At 53.4% G+C, this 17,041-nt stretch overlaps 1 protein-coding gene across 1 annotated transcript in view; it reads left to right on the top strand.

Moving 5' to 3' along the window:
• The first annotated feature begins 315 nt into the window (after nucleotides 1–315).
• The window catches only part of IFT88 (intraflagellar transport 88), a 161,605-nt gene continuing 144,879 nt past the window's right edge, over nucleotides 316–17,041 (top strand). The window contains exons 1-2 of the mRNA XM_075337401.1: nucleotides 316–407; nucleotides 7,291–7,414. Of these exons, the coding sequence (XP_075193516.1) occupies nucleotides 7,328–7,414 (87 nt within the window). The 5' untranslated portion in view covers nucleotides 316–407; nucleotides 7,291–7,327. The remainder of the gene's footprint in view (nucleotides 408–7,290; nucleotides 7,415–17,041) is intronic.

Below are 17,041 nucleotides of genomic sequence, written 5' to 3'. Positions count from 1 at the left end.
AGAAATGAGGTAACAGCATTTGTCCTCTGTATACAGGTGAAGGGGCGCAGTCCTGGCCATAAGTAATATTGCACTATTCCTCAATGCGCATGCGTCCTGCAGAGCACTACACAGCGCATGCGTAATAAAAAGGCGGGAAGTTAAAAGAAACCTGAACCCGCCCACTTCCACCCACGTGCTCCCAGTCTTTCCCCGCCTCCTCTCGTTTCATTGGCTCTTTCAGTTTGCTTCCCCGTTACCCAGCAACAAGAGTGGCGTATGCAGGGTCTGTCTGACTAGAGTCACGGGATCAGCCGCTGGCCAATCAGAGCACGATGATACAGTGCGCTGTGCATGCTGGGAATCATCCCCTTGGAGCTTTCGTTGGCATCAACAAACTGATGTCAGCACCAGGCGCGGGATCTCAGGTAAAAGGGAAACCGGCGGAGAGCGGGAGAGGCAGGGCGTGCTGGGACTTGTAGTGCCACCCCCCAGAGGCTGCTGTCACGTGATCACACACTGAGCAGGACCTGTGTCCTGTGCTGGCTCCCATCATCTCCTTGTAGAGTGCGAGCAGTCACCGGCAGGGAAAGGGGCAAGTGTCAGCGCAGTGGTGACAGGTCCGCTGGCTCCTCATCCCAGTCTGCACTGTGCCCACCAAAAGGGGCCGGATTATCAGATTATGGCTTCACAGGGGGCGACGGTGCTGAGATACTCCAGGCTGTGGTACACGGAGCATCGCAGCCAGATGTGCAGCCTGTGGATCCTGGGGTCTCACCCAGACCCAGGGGGCCCCAAATCACAAACAATGGGCCATGGAGGACGGGGACGAGTCTGGAGCGGTGACCCCCATCAGGAAATATCGTTTATTTTCATCTAATGTTAAATCCCTAAAAAAAAAAAAAAAAAAAAAAAAAAAAATGAAACCCATCTCAAAAAAATTAAAAATTGAGCCTATATCCTATAGTAAGTAAATACGTAATCAGTAGTTGTACAGTTGTGCTCAAAAGTTTACACACCCCGGCAGATTTTTTGCTTTCTTGTCCTTTTCTCATAGATTATGAATGAGAACACCATCTTTTTCCCACTCATGGTTAGTGGTTGGGTGAAGCCATTTATTGTCAATCTACTGTGTTTTCTCTTTTAAAATCATAATCTACTGTTCTCTTGTATTGAGATGTGGTTCGTCAATAAAAATAAGATCTGATTTTAAAAATAAAAACCGCTTCAGCGACACGATGGAGGTCTCACCTAAAGGCTGTTTTCACGTCAGCGTTCTTTTGAGGAAAGTAAAAAAAAAAAAACGCAAAGGGCATATCAATGGATCCTGTTATTTAGGCTATGTGCGCACGTGTGCGCTCTGCACCGCACACAAAAGGTCCGCTTCAGAGCGCAGCTGACAAGCTCCGTTGTGAAGCGCATGGTGCCTGCAGAATTCGTGCGCTCTGCATGCTGCCTCTCCCTATAGACAGCAGGCAAAGCACACGAAAGAAGTGACATGTCACTTCTTAGAACGCAGCGATTCTGGCAGCAGCCAAATCGCTGCGCTCTAATACGCCATGTGCGCACGTCTCATGCACAATCTCCATAGATTATGCTGGGGACTCAGGATGCATGCAGTTACGCTGCGGTGCAGAACGCAGCGTAACTGCATGCAATACGCAACGTGCGCACATAGCCTTAGTGTTGAACGTGTGCAAACGCAAGTGTTATTTTACAGGATCCTTTCATTTGCAGTTTATGGGCGGGCACATTGGAGACATGTGATCGGGAGTCAGTGGAAATCGACCTGACAGCCTGCAAATTCAGGAGAGAGAGGGGGAGAGAGAGACTTTAGTAATATAACCTAACTAGAAGGTGGCCCGATTCTAACGTATGTTTTGTGCAGTATGTGTGTGTTGCACGGTATGTGCGTATATTTATGTATGCCGCGGTGTTTGTGTGTTGGGTGTTGTGTGTGCGGCGTTGTCTGTGTGTGTGTGTGTGTCTATGTAGGGAGGTGTTTGTGGTTCCCAGTGTGTGTGTGGTGTGTTGTGCGGTGCGCTTGTTTTGGGGGGAGGTGTGCACCCCTCATCGTGCTCCATCCCCCATGCTGCGCACCCCCCATCGTGCTCCATCCCCCATGCTGCGCACCCCCCATCGTGCTCCATCCCCCATGCTGCACACCCCCCATCGTGCTACATCCTCCATGCTGCACACCCCCCATCTGCTCCATCCTCCATGCTGCACACCCCCCATCTGCTCCATCCTCCATGCTGCACACCCCCCATCGTGCTCCATCCTCCATGCTGCACACCCCCCATCGTGCTCCACCCCCCATCGTGCTCCATCCTCCATGCTGCACACCCTCCATCGTGCTCCATCCCCCATGCTGCACACCCTCCATCGTGCTCCATCCCCCATGCTGCACACCCTCCATCGTGCTCCATCCCCCATGCTGCACACCCTCCATCGTGCTCCATCCTCCATGCTGCACACCCTCCATCGTGCTCCATCCTCCATGCTGCACACCCTCCATCGTGCTCCATCCTCCATGCTGCACACCCTCCATCGTGCTCCATCCTCCATGCTGCACACCCCCCATCGTGCTCCATCCTCCATGCTGCACACCCTCCATCGTGCTCCATCCTCCATGCTGCACACCCTCCATCGTGCTCCATCCCCCATGCTGGGGCCGCCGGGGGCGGGTCTGAGCGTGGCAACGTGTGCCGGGGGCGGGGCTGAGCGGGCGAGGCGTCAGCGTATGCCGGGAAGCGCTTCCTATAGTTACCCGATGTGTATCATGGTTACCAGCGTACACCGGCTCCGTCACGATCCCAGCATCGCAAGGTTATGTCCGCCGGGGGCGGGGCCGAGTGTGCCACTGTGTGGCGGGGGCGAGCAGGCGAGGCGTCAGCGTATGCCGGCTCCCTGCACATGTGTACCGGAAGCCGGTGTACGCTGGTGACCATGATACACATCGGGTAACTAAGGGAAGCGCTTCCTATAGTTAAGCGATATGTATCATGGTTACCAGCGTACACCGGCTCCGTCACGATCCCAGCATCGCAAGGTTATGTCCGCCGGGGGCGGGGCCGAGTGTGCCAACGTGTGGCGGGGGCGAGCGGGCGAGGCGTCAGCGTATGCCGACTCCCTGCACATGTGTACCGGGAGCCGGTGTACGCTTGAGTGGGTGATGCGTGCGGAATGCCGGGGCAATCGGCTAATCCATGCGGAGGGCGGGGCCAGGCCGAGGCGAGCGCTCAATCCGTGGGGGGGCGGGTCCAGGCCGAGCCCAGTGGCCAATCCGACAGTTGTCACTGTAACGACACTGTCACGGTGACACAATTTTGGAGCAAGACAGACAGAATAAGGCAATTATATATATACTAGAAGGTGGCCCGATTCTACGCATCGGGTATTCTAGAATTTACGTATTGTGTAGTTCATGTATGATTTTTGTTTATATATATATATATATATATATATATATATATATATATATATATATATATATATATATATATAATGTGTTGTTGTGTGTAGTTACCAAGTGTTTTTGTAGGGCGCTGTACATGTTCTGGGTGTTGTCTGGGTGTGACGGGGGGTGAGAGCGGTGTTGTTTGTGTGTTGCGTTGTTTGTGGAGCGCTGTGTGTCTGTAGCGTTGTGTGTGTGTGTGTTGCGCGGTTTGTGTGTGTGTGGTGTGTTTTGGGGGGAGGTATGTTTTGTGCAATGTGTGTGTTGTGCGGTATGTGCGTATATTTGTGTGCAGCGTTGTCTGTGTGTGGGTGTCTGTGTAGGGCAGTTGTTTGTGGTTCCCAGTGTGTGTGTGTGTGTGTGTGTGTGGTGTGTTGTGCAGTGCGCGCGCGCGTTTGTGTGTTGGGGGGAGGTGTGCACTCCCCATCGTGCTCCATCCCCCATGCTGCGCACCCCCCATCGTGCTACATCTCCCATCCTGCGCACTCCCAAACGTGCTCCATCCGCCATGCTGCGCACTCCCAAACGTGCTCCATCCGCCATGCTGCTCACTCCCAAACGTGCTCCATCCGCCATGCTGCGCACTCCCAAACGTGCTCCATCCGCCATGCTGCGCACTCCCAAACGTGCTCCATCCGCCATGCTGCGCACTCCCCATCGTGCTCCATCCCCCATGCTGCGCACTCCCAAACGTGCTCCATCCGCCACGCTGCGCACTCCCCATCGTGCTCCATCCCCCATGCTGCGCACCCCCCATCGTGCTACATCTCCCATCCTGCGCACTCCCAAACGTGCTCCATCCGCCATGCTGCGCACTCCCAAACGTGCTCCATCTGCCATGCTGCGCACTCCCAAACGTGCTCCATCCGCCATGCTGCGCACTCCCAAACGTGCTCCATCCGCCATACTCCGCACTCCCCATCGTGCTCCATCCCCCATGCAGCACACTCCCCATCGTGCTCTATCCCCTATGCTGCGCACCCCCCATCGTGCTCCATCTCCCATGCTGCGCACTCCCAAACGTGCTCCATCCGCCATGCTGCGCACTCCCAAACGTGCTCCATCCGCCATACTCCGCACTCCCCATCGTGCTGCATCCGCCATGCTGCGCACTCCCAAACGTGCTCCATCCGCCATGCTGCGCACTCCCAAACGTGCTCCATCCGCCATGCTGCGCACTCCCCATCGTGCTTTATCCCCCATGCTGCGCACTCCCCATCGTGCTCCATCCGCCATGCTGCGCACTCCCCATCGTGCTCCATCCGCCATGCTGCGCACTCCCAAACGTGCTCCATCCGCCATGCTGCGCACTCCCAAACGTGCTCCATCCGCCATGCTGCGCACTCCCAAACGTGCTCCATCCGCCATGCTGCCCACTCCCAAACGTGCTCCATCCGCCATGCTGCGCACTCCCAAACGTGCTCTATCCGCCATACTCCGCACTCCCCATCGTGCTCCATCCCCCATGCAGCGCACTCCCCATCGTGCTCCATCCCCTATGCTGCGTACCCCCATCGTGCTCCATCTCCCATGCTGCGCACTCCCAAACGTGCTCCATCCGCCATGCTGCGCACTCCCAAACGTGGTCCATCCGCCATGCTGCGCACTCCCAAACATGCTCCATCCGCCATACTCCGCACTCTTCATCGTGCTGCATCCCCCATGCTGCGCACTCCCAAACGTGCTCCATCGCCATGCTACGCACTCCCAAACGTGCTCCATCCGCCATGCTGCGCACTCCCAAACGTGCTCCATCCAAACGTGCTCCATCCGCCATGCTGCGCACTCCCAAACGTGCTCCATCCGCCATGCTGCGCACTCCCAAACGTGCTCCATCCGCCATGCTGCGCACTCCCAAACGTGCTCCATCCGCCATGCTGCGCCAGCATCAGCCTCTCTACCCGCTGCATCAGCCTCTCTGCCCGCAGCATCAGCCTCTCTCCTCCCAGCATCAGCCTCTCTCCTCCCAAGGTTATGTCCGCCGGGGGCGGGGCCGAGTGTGCCAACGTGTGGCGGGGGCGAGCGGGCGAGGCGTCAGCGTATGCCGACTCCCTGCACATGTGTACCGGGAGCCGGTGTACGCTTGAGTGGGTGATGCGTGCGGAATGCCGGGGCAATCGGCTAATCCATGCGGAGGGCGGGGCCAGGCCGAGGCGAGCGCTCAATGCTGTGAGTGTGTGGATGCGATGTGATGTATGTGTGAGGTGTGTGTGAGAGTGAGTGTGAGCCGGTGTACACTGTTAACTATGATACACATCGGGTAACCAAGGGACCTTAGTTACCCGATGTGTATAATGGTTAACAGCGTTCACGGGCTCCGTGAAGATCCCAGCATCGCAAGGTTATGTCTGGCGCTGCTGGGATCGTGACGGAGCCGGTGTAGAAGCAAGCGATATCCCTGGATGTTGTGAGTGTATGGATGTGATGTGTGAGGTGTGTGTGAGAGTGAGTGTGATCTGATGTGTGTGTGTGTGTACTCACCTGGGAGTCGGAGCTACGTGTCAGTTGGGCAAGAGCGAGCGTGCATTGCGTGAGGGGGGCGGGGCCTGCAGAGAGCCGGGGCGAGAGGCCAATCCGTGGGGGGGGGGGCGGGGCCATGGCGAGCCCAGCGGCCAATCAGCTTTGTGTCACCGTAAGGACACAATTTTGGAGCATGACAGACAGACAGACAGACAGAATAAGGCAATTATATATATAGATATAGATATTCCTTGTAAAAGAACTGTTCTGGAACATCTTTTTCTTAGAATTCTGGGTTTTGTTGTCTATTGTAATTTCTCCTGGAATTATATGAATGAATTGCCAAATTGCTGTTCCCTTTCCTTTGCCAATGAGCGTGTCCGTACATAGCCTGATAGTGTCAGCACAGATTGGACATAAGCGGGCTTTGCATGCTGCGATCTCGCTAGCGAGATCGCAAGCAATCGTACCCGCCCCCGTAGGTTGTGCGACACGGGCAAATCGCTGCTCGTGGCGCACAACCTCGCTTACCCTTGTCACACGCACTTACCTGCCCTGCGACGTCGCTCTGGCCGGCGATCCGCCTCCTTTCTAAGGGAGCAGTTCATGCGGCATCACCACGACGTCACACGGCAGGCGTTCAATAGAAGCGGAGGGGTGGAGATGAGCGGGACGTAACATCCCGCCCACCTACTTCCTTCCGCATTGCCGGTGGACGCAGGTAAGGAGATGTTCGTCGCTCCTGCGGTGTCACGCACAGCGATTTGTGCGGCCTCGGGAACGAGGAACAGCATCGCTAATGAGAAGAAAACGATTTTTTGTTTCAGGACGACCTCTCCGCGGCAAACGATTTTGACCGCTTTTGCGATCGTTTAAGGTCTCTCATAAGTGTCACACACTGCAATATCGTTAATGACGCCGGATGTGCGTCACAAACACCGTGACCCCGGCGATAATTCATTAACGATATCGTAGCGTGTAAAGCCCGCAATAGAGTTTTCTATATTGATTTCACTGTGTGAATGAGGTCTTACAGAGCTGTCCTTTATTATCCCTGCCATTAAAGGGACTCTGTCAGCATGTTTCTGCAATGTAGTCTGAAGACAGCATGCTCCAAGAGTTAAAGCAGAAAACTGAGTCCTGCATCTGTTATCTGTCTTTTTTTTTTTTTTTTTAACCTGCAATTGTTAGCTTAAGCCTTTTATCTTTATCATTAGTGGGTCTCAGCAGGAACGGCTGCACCCAGTAATATAAGTGATACATGGTTGAACTCAGGATCTCTTTCCCTACATCATGCTGCAATCAGATGAGGTAGCAAAAACCTGCTGACAGATTCCCTTTAGCTGTCATTCTTAACAAATAACTTGCATTTTACCTTTTTTGTTACCATACAGTTTTCATACCTCAAGTACCCCGTTTGCTGCCTTCACGATGCGACATGTTCATTTGGCAACAGAGGAGGATGAAGAGGATTTATATTCTGGTTACAATGATTACAATCCAACCTACGACACCGAGGTTAGATTAAGATTATGTTGTTTGGTTTGTTTGTTTTTTTCCAATCTCTTTCCTGTGTGCTATAGTGCAAGATTTGGGGAGCTGCAATACAATCATGGTCTGTGACTGAAGGACATTTTACAGGAGGTTTCCACTATAGATTATTATATCAGAATTTATTATGGATATATTTCCAGTCTGATTGGTTGGGGTTCATTTCAGGTCACCGAGTTGTAAGTGATTCTTCAGGAATTGGCAGACTTTGTGCTGTGTATAGAGACCCAGACCATGGGTGTATAGCTTCTGCCTCCGGAGGACACACAAAGTACTACACTAAAAGTGTAGCTCCTCCCTCCGAGCATATACACTCCCCGGATGACAAATCCAACCAGTTCAATGCTTTGTGTTCAGGAGGTCACACACACACATGCATCCTCTGATTTTTGATTTTTTGATTTTTGATTTCAAAGATTTGGAAGAAAAGCGGGTCCAATCTGGACTCCCGGCATGTCCCTTCTCACCCCACTGTGTCGGCGGTGCTGTTAAGGTTGATTTTACAAGGCTGGAGCCTTCACATGCCGCGCTCCTTCACCATCCCCTGAGGCTCTGGCTTGAATTGGGAGCCATCACGGTTCTCACTGCTTTGCAGGAGACCGGTCTCCATCCGCAGCCCTTTCAGGATCCTGCCGGACGGAGCGCTCACCTCCCAGGGACCTGGCACCTGCGTCTCACAAGCTAAGTACTGAGACGTTATTACCACAGACAGTGGTCTTTCCAGGGGTCCCTTGTACTTTATATTTTGGGGAGAGTGTGTTTTATGACTGTGTTAACATTTCCGGCCGGTTCTCCAGTTTTCACTGGAGAACCGCGCCGATGGTGCCTGCACGCTGGCCGCATGTTTAAATCTAGGCCCCGGCTTCGCCTGAGGCCTACTTTCGGTTTCACTTCCCCTGCATGTCAGTCATGCAGAGGGACAGTGTGGCTCCGCCCAGCGGCTGTTCAGCACAGGGGAGGACACTCCTCACTGAGGAAAGATTCCCTCCCCTGTATACCTCATTTGCCCTCCAGATCCTGCTCTCAGAGTAGGCCCCGCCCCCTCTCCTCGCTCCGGCGCCATTTTCTCGGCGTTCTCAATGTCTGCATAACACATTGTGACAAATGGGGGCCTTGGGCTGGGGGATCTGGAGGGCACAGAGATGTCCCTATGTTAAACGGTCTGGCAAGCCACAACCTCCGGTTGTGCAGCTGCTTATATACTCTGTTTATATACTCTGCTGGGGGTCATTCTGGACAAGAGCCCCCACTTCTGCAGCATGTCTCACATCAGAGCAAGGCTGCAAGGCTGTTCTTATTATGCACTGCATGTAGATCTGTCTGTACCGAGCACATAACCACATTGTGATGCTTGCTCTAACATAGTGGTCCCTCAGCCTGGAAGCTCATCAGTGGTCCCTCCAGCTGCTCCGGCTCCGGTGGCTGATCCCCCGGTTTGGGCAGAATCCCTCTCTCCAGGGGACAGCTGTCCCGGACACTGCTGAGCATGCATCAGCCCCCTTCTCAGGGCGCTTCTGCTGCTACGGCTCGCTCAGCAAAGCTCACAGAGGATTCTTCATCTGGTCTCAGTCCCCGTCCTCCTAAAATGGAGTCGCAGGGTCCCCTTTCCTTCCTCGTCCCGCAGCTCTGATTCACGAGCCGACTCGCAGGACGAGGAGGATGCCTTTACTAGGGGCTCGGACGGATCTGTCCGAAGGTGACGCAGATGCTAATGATTTGATTGCGTCCATTATATTTGTACTGGACCTCAATCCGCCTGTATCAGGGGTGCATTCCCCTCTGGCAGAAAAGCATCAGTATACCTTAAGAGAACAAGGAGTGTGTTCCTTAACCACTCCAGTCTTCAGCCCACTGTGACCAAGCCCAGAGCCCGTCCTGACAGACGCTTCCCAAAGCGTGGTTCTGATGACTGTTTCTCCCTTCCACCAGTGGTGGTCAAGGAGTGGGCTCATTCACCAAGGGTGGACCCTCCGGTGTCTAGACTTTCAGCCCGGACAGTTGTATCAGTGGCTGACGGCACCTCTCTAAGGATCCCACTGTCCGCCAGGTTGTCCTTCTGGCCAAATCTATATATGAGGCGCAGGGGGCCTCGTTCTCCCCATCTTTTGCAGCAGTGCGGGCTCTCAAAGCCATCTCTGCTTCTCTGGAGGAGATGCATTCCCTCACCAGGGACTTTATGCCCGAAATGGTTGCCTTAACTTCCAGGCTTTAGTCTTTTCATCCTATGCCATGTCTGCCATGCTGGAGACTGTCACCGCACTGCGGTGGCCTCGGCTACTTCCCTCGCTATCCGCAGGCTCCTGTGGCTTCGAGAGTGGAAGGCAGATGCTTCTTAAGAAGTTCCTTGCTGGGCTCCCTTTTGCTGGGACCAGTCTATTCGGTGAACATCTGGATGAAATTATTAAGGAAGGTTTTTGGCAGGAAGAGTACTTCCATGCCACAAACCCAGGAAACCTGTCCAGGGCAGGAACCAGTCGAGGTTTCGTTCCTTTCGTTCCTCTAACTGGTCGTCCTCTAAGCCCTCGGCCTCGTCCACTAACTCAGCCAAGGTCCGTAATCCAACTGGCGCATGAAGCCACGTCCTCAGAAGTCCGCAGGAGCTGCTGCTACCAAGGCAGCCTCCTCTTGATTATCTGGCCGCGCCAGTAACGTCCTTGGTCGGTGGCAGGCTCTCCCTCCTGGGCGACGTGTGGTTTCAACACGTCTTCGATCAGTGGGTGTGGGTTACCATCTCCCACGGCTACAGAATAGAATTCTATCCAGCCCGCCAAACAGATTTTTTCTGTCAACTCCCCCCTGCCCCAAGGCCGCCGCCTTCTCACAGGCCGTGGCATTCTTGCAGGCCAAGGGAGTAATTGTACCAGTTCCCGACTGGGAACGGTTCAGAGATTTCTACTCAAATCTCTTCCTAGTCCCCGAAAAGGACGGTGCTTTCCGACCTGGATCTCAAGCTTCTCAACAAGCATGTCAGGTGCGGCATTTTTGCATGGAATCTCTGCGATCAGTCAATGACCCAAGGAGATTTCTTAGCAGCCATCGACATCAGAGATGTCTTTCTGCTTGTGCCAATCGCAGTTTCACACCAGCGTTGGCTACGTTTTGTAATCGGAGAGGAACATTTCCAATTCGTGGCTCTCCCCTTCGGGTTAGCCACGGCCCCTCGTGTACTCACAAGGTCATGGCAGCAGTGGTTGCGGTTCTGCACCTCCAGGGGTTGGTAGTGATTCCTTACCTGGACGACCTTCTAGTCAAGGCTTCATCCAGTGCAGACTGTCAGCGGAGTGTCTCGCTCACTCTCAGCGGAGTGTCTCGCTCACTCTCAGCGGAGTGTCTCGCTCACTCTCGCCACGCTTGCAAGTCCACTCTGACCCCGACCTAGAACCTTACGTACCTAGGGATGCAATTCGAGACTCTGCTGGCACTTGTGAAGCTGCCCTTAGTCAAACAGCCCCTTCATCTGGCGGTTCGCTCTCTGCTGAGGCTCCGCCGTCATTCCATCAGGCACCTCATGCAGGTGCTGGGTCAGATGGTGGCGTCAATGGAAGCGGTTCCCTTTGCCAGTTCCATCTGCGTCCCCTGCAGCTGGACATTCTCTGCTGTTGGGACAAGCGGACCTCTTCCTTGCACAGGCTGGTGGCTCTGTCGCCACAGACCAGGAGCTCTCTTTAGTGGTGGCTTCGGCCCCTCTCTCTGTCCCAGGGACGCTCCTTTCTGGCCCCGTCCTGGGTGATTCTCACCACGGATGCCAGTCTATCCGGCTGGGGAGCAGTTTTTCTCCACCACCGAGCACAGGGCACTTGGACTCCGTCCGAATCAGCCCTCTCGATCAAGGTGCTGGAAATCAGGGCTGTACTCCTAGCTCTCGTAGTTTTTCACCACCTGTTGGCGGGCAGGCACATTCGTGTCCAGTCAGACAACTCGACAGCAGTTGCCTACCTCAATCACCAAGGCGGGACTCGCAGCCGCCTAGCAATGTCGAAAGTTCAACGTATCCTTCAGTGGACGGAGGACTCCAAGTCCACCATATCCGCAGTCCACATCCCAGGCTTAGAAAACTGGGAGGCAGACAGCGGCGAGTGGGCCCTGCATCCGGCAGTGTTCCGGTCAATCTGCCGCAAGTGGGGCACTCCGGAAGTGGATCTAATGGCATCCCGGCACAACAACAAGGTCCCGGTTTACGTGGCTCGCTCCCACGATCCTCAGGCCTTGGCAGCGGACGCGCTGGTTCAAGATTGGTCCCAGTTCCGTCTGGCCTACGTGTTTCCCCCTCTAGCTCTCTTGCCCAGAGTCCTGCGCAAGATCAGAATGGAGGGCCGTCTGGTCATAATCATTGCTCCAGACTGGCCCAGGCGAGCTTGGTTCCCAGACCTGCTCCGTCTGTCCGTAGAGGTGCCGTGGCATCTCCCGGACCGCCCAGACCCTCACAGGGTCCGTTTTCCGCCAGAATTCTGCGGCTCTCAGATTGACGGCGTGGCTCTTGAGCCCTGGATCCTTACGGCTTCAGGCATTCATTCCGAGGTCATCTTCACTATGATTCAGGCTCGGAAGTCTTCCTCGGCCAGGATTTATCACAGGACTTGGAGAATTTTCCTGTCCTGGTGTCGTTCTTCCGGCCATGCTCCTTGGCCGTTTTCCTTGCCGACCATCCTGTCCTTTCTACAGTCCGGTCTGCAGCTAGGACTGTCCCTCAATTCCCTCAAGGGACAGGTCTCGGCTCTGTCAGCGTTGTTCCAGCGGCGTTTCGCCCGGCTGGCCCTAGATGCGCACCTTTATACTGGGCGCATCTCACATCATTCCGCCTTACCGGCGGCCTCTGGATCCCTGGGACCTTAATCTGGTCCTCACGGCCTTACAGAAACCCCCCTTTGAGCCTCTTAGGGAGGTTTCGTTGTTTTCGTCTTTCACAGAAAGTGGTCTTTCTGGTGGCCATAATTTCTCTCAGGAGAGTCTCTGATTTGACTGTGCTCTCTTCGCAGTCACCCTTTTTGGTCTTTCACCAAGACAAGGTGGTTCTCCGTCCGACTCCGGGCCTTCTCCCTAAGGTGGTGTCTCCTTTCCACCTTAACCAGGACATTTCATTGTCTTCCCTTTGTTCGGCCCCTGTGCATCGCTTTGAGAAAGCGTTGCATGCTTTAGATTTGGTGCGGACGCTCCGGATCTATGTGTCACGCACCGCTGTTCTTAGGCGGTGCACCCCTTTTTTTGTACTGACCACAGGTCAGCGCAAGGGTCTCTCGGCTTCTAAACCGACCCTAGCTCGTTGGATTAGGTCGGCCATATCCGATGCCTACCAATGTTCTCAGGTGCCTCCCCCGCCGGGGATTAAGGCGCACTCGACCAGAACTGTCGGTGCCTCTTGGGCTACGGCTCAGCAGGTCTGTCAGGCTGCCACTTGGTCTAGTCTGCACAACCTTTCGAAGCACTACCAGGTGCATGCTCATGCTTCGGCAGATGCGAGCTTGGGCAGACGCATCCTTCGGACGGCTGTCGCCCATTTGTGAAGTTAGGTTTTGCCTACTTCTCAGTTTCTGTTTATTTCCCACCCATGGACTGCTTTGAGATGTCCCATGGTCTGGGTCTCCCATAAGGAATGATGAAGAAAAAGAGAATTTTGTTTACTTACCGTAAATTCTTTTTCTTATAGTTCCGACATGGGAGACCCAGCACCCTCCCTGTTGCCTGTTGGCAGCTTTCTTGTTCCGTGTGTTTTCACCGGCTGTTGTTGTAGACAGAGGTTCCGGTTATTCCGGGTTTTACTCTATCTCTACTTATGGGTGGATGTCCTCCTTCAGCTTTTGCACTAAACTGGTTGGATTTGTCATCCGGGGAGTGTATATGCTCGGAGGGAGGAGCTACACTTTTAGTGTAGTACTTTGTGTGTCCTCCGGAGGCAGAAGCTATACACCCATGGTCTGGGTCTCCCATGTCGGAACTATAAGAAAAAGAATTTACGGTAAGTAAACAAAATTCTCTTTATTTGAAAACAGATTATCGAAGCTTCCTAAATCACAAAAAAATCCTAGAGAGCATAATAATAATAATAATATAATATTTATTCATTAGTGCTATTAATTTAGTGCTATTAATTCCATAGTGCTTTACATACATTGGCAACACTGTCCCCATAGTTACATAGTTACATAGTTACTTAGGTTGAAAAAAGACCTAGGTCCATCTAGTTCAACCTTCCTCCACCAGTCCCCATTGGGGCTCACAATCTAGAGTCCCTATCTGTATGTTTTTGGAGTGTGGGAGGAATCTGGAGAACCCGGAGGAAACCCACGCAAACACGGGGAGAACATACAAACTCCTTACAGATGTTGATTTGAACCCAGGGCCCCAGCGCTGCAAGACTGCAGTGCTAACCACTGAGCCACCGTGCGTTTGTGAAGGTCCAGGCTATGAAACAATTGTCCATATAATAAGATCATCTGTGTTTTTATGGTTATTGCTTAGATGCTGATGTACATACCAGGATTCGCCTTTGGAATGTGTTATTGAAACAAATTATACTAGGTGAACAATGCAAGTATTCAGAACACACTGCTTGTATTCATAACATGTTGGTTCTTACCAGCTGGCATGTGAAGCTGGGACTCTATCTCTACCAAAATGTACAATGAATAAAGAAGTATTCAGTAGTTGATTCAAACTGGTATTAGGAAGCCACTAGCAGGCTGATGACGTACTACATGGTCTTTGCTGTTTATCTCCAACCAATCGGGGACAATGTTGAACTGAATAACTGTGTGTATTTTATAATATACGGATTAGAAGAGCTTTGAGCTTCTCCCGGATAGAGACAAGTCTCTGTGTGGTCATTTATCCTCATACATACATCTGCGCAGATTTGATTTGGACTGCGACTGTGACCATGAAGACCCCTTAGCAGTCTCCCCCAACACCTTCAGAAGGTTTATTATAAGCCAGGGAGGAGGGAGATGCTGCTGCAGCTTGAGGGGAGACAAAGCAGCAGGGTAGAGATATCTTATTTGCTTAAAGAGATTGTCCGGGTCAACCCAAATTTTGCTCACAGGCAGCAATGTAAAATAATGAAACAATATATACATATATTAATTTTTATTTCTATGGTGCCAAGCTATTCTGCAGCACTTTACAACTTAGAAGGTGATGTGCAATATGGTATCAGACATTTCAGATCAGCTGCTCCAACCCTGCTGTTATGTCTCATCTGGATAGGAAGATCCTCAGAGCTCTTCCTTCAGAAGAGCAGTCCTTATGCACCCCAGACAGGAGGCAGTGCTGCTGCTGCAGGCAATCAAGCTGGAACAGTGGTGATAAGGCTGCTTTCACACATCAGTTTTTTGCAATCGGGCACAATCCGGTTTGTGCCTGATGCAACGGATCCGTCTCAGAGTGTGTAAAAACTGATGAAACGGATCCGATTTTTTTTTTTATTTATTTTTTTTTAAAGCTGAGAGAGAGGGTGAGACCCCATCATCACCGCACGCACCCCGGCACTCCCGCACGCATCATCGCCGCACACACCCCGGCACTCCCGCACGCATCATCATCCCCGCACACACCCCGGCACTCCCGCACGCATCATCACCGCACACGCAGGCACTCCCACACGCATCATCACCGCACACGCACACACCCCGGCGCTCCCGCACGCATCATCAGCGCACACACCCCGGCACTCCTGCACGCATCATCACCGCACACACCCCGGCACTCCCGCACGCATCATCACCGCACACACCCCGGCACTCCCGCACGCATAATCCCCACACACACCCCGGCACTCCCGCACGCATCATCACCGCACACGCAGGCACTCCCGCACGCATCATCACCGCACATACCCCGGCACTCCTGCACACATAATCGCCGCACACACCCCGACACTCCTGCACGCATCATCGCCGCACACACCCCGGCACTCCCGCACGCATCATCACCGCACACACCCCGACGCTCCCGCACGCATCATCACCGCACACACCCCGGCACTCCCGCACGCATAATCACCGCACACACCCCGGCACTCCCGCACGCATCATCCCCGCACACACTCTGGAACTCCTGCATGCATCATCATCACTGCACACACCCTGGCACTCCCGCACTCATCATCATCCCCGCACACACCCCGGCATTACCTCAGTGACGTCACCGCTGACAACGCGACTCCCTTCAGTTGCTGCGTGGAGCTCCGAGGAGCGGCGGTGTTTTACTGCCGCCCCTGTCAGCTTTATGTAGCAGAGCTGAAAGCGTCGCGGGACCTCTGTGGATTACGTCGGACCTGGAGGGGTATTTGGGGATTTTAATAAAATAGTGAAAGAGGGTGTTTTTTTGTCTTTTATTACAAATAAAGTATTTTTTCGGGTGTATGTGTTTATTTACTTTCACTTACAGGTTAAGCATTGGGGGTGTCTCATAGACGCCTGCCATGATTAACCCCTTATTACCCCGATTGCCACCGCACCAGGGCAATTTGGGATGATCCGGGTAGAGTCCCGGGACTGTCGCAACTAATGGATGCGGCAATTCCGGGCGGCTGCTGGCTGATATTGTTAGGCTGGGGGGCTCCCCATCCTGAGAATACCAGCCTTCAGCCGTGTGGCTTTATCTTGGCTGGTGTCAAAATTGGGGGGGACCGCACGCCGTTTTTTTTATTATTTATTTTACATATAGACTCACCCACCGGCGGCTGTGATTCGTTGCAGTGAGACAGCTGTTACTCATCGTGGGGGCGTGTCTGCCTGTAACCAATCATAGGCGCCGGTGGTCGGGGAAAGCAGTGAATACGAGACTGAATAATGGGCGGCCGGCATTTTCAAATCAGGAGAAGCCGCCAGAGGAGTGTGAGAGCCGTGCCGCGACGGTGATCGGTGAGAGGGAGAGAGAGAGGCTGGGGCCACACGGGGCACTACTGCGATGCTCGCATGACACTCGGCTCGCGTTGGCAGCACAGCAGGAGCCGAGTGTCATGCTAGCGTCCCTGTGTCTGCGGTCCGACCGTGCGAGCGGACCACAGCTGCAGGGGGCAGGCAGGCTCTCAGGAGGGGCAGGCCAGCACGGAGGAGGGGAAGGTGGGATTTATCTCCTTCTCTCCTTTGTTGCCGGCTATTGCGACTCTCGCTCTGCACGTGCGGTGCACTGGTGTACCGTGAGTTATTTATTTTTTTCTCTCGCCCCATTCACTTGAATGGGTGCGAGACAAAAGAGTCTTGCATTACAATCACAGCATGCTGCGATTGTTTTCTCGGTCCGATTAGGACTGGGAAAATAATCGCTCGTGTGCTGACACACAGGCTAGAATTGGTGCGAGTGGAATGCGATGTTTTATTGCACTTCACTCACACCGATTTTCTTAGGCCAGAGAGAGAGTGAGATTTTTTGACAAGCAATGTTTTTCTCACTTCTGGGCATGCTCAGAAGTAAAAACCAAATCTGGTACATGCTTCCGGCATTTGATGAATGCCACCGGATTTTGCGTGCATAGACTTTCATTATGCACCATGCCGCAGCTATGCGTTTTTTTTGCCACTGGCAAAAAACGTTCCTCTCTACGTCCTGTGCGGCCGCTGGAGTGACGATTTTTGCCGCAACCGGCAAAAACCGGAT

The sequence above is a fragment of the Anomaloglossus baeobatrachus genome, chromosome 2, assembly GCF_048569485.1.
Source record: "Anomaloglossus baeobatrachus isolate aAnoBae1 chromosome 2, aAnoBae1.hap1, whole genome shotgun sequence".
Classification (NCBI taxonomy): domain Eukaryota; kingdom Metazoa; phylum Chordata; class Amphibia; order Anura; family Aromobatidae; genus Anomaloglossus; species Anomaloglossus baeobatrachus.
The sequence above is the reverse complement of the archived record's forward strand: the minus strand, read 5'-3'. Positions and strand labels throughout refer to the sequence as shown.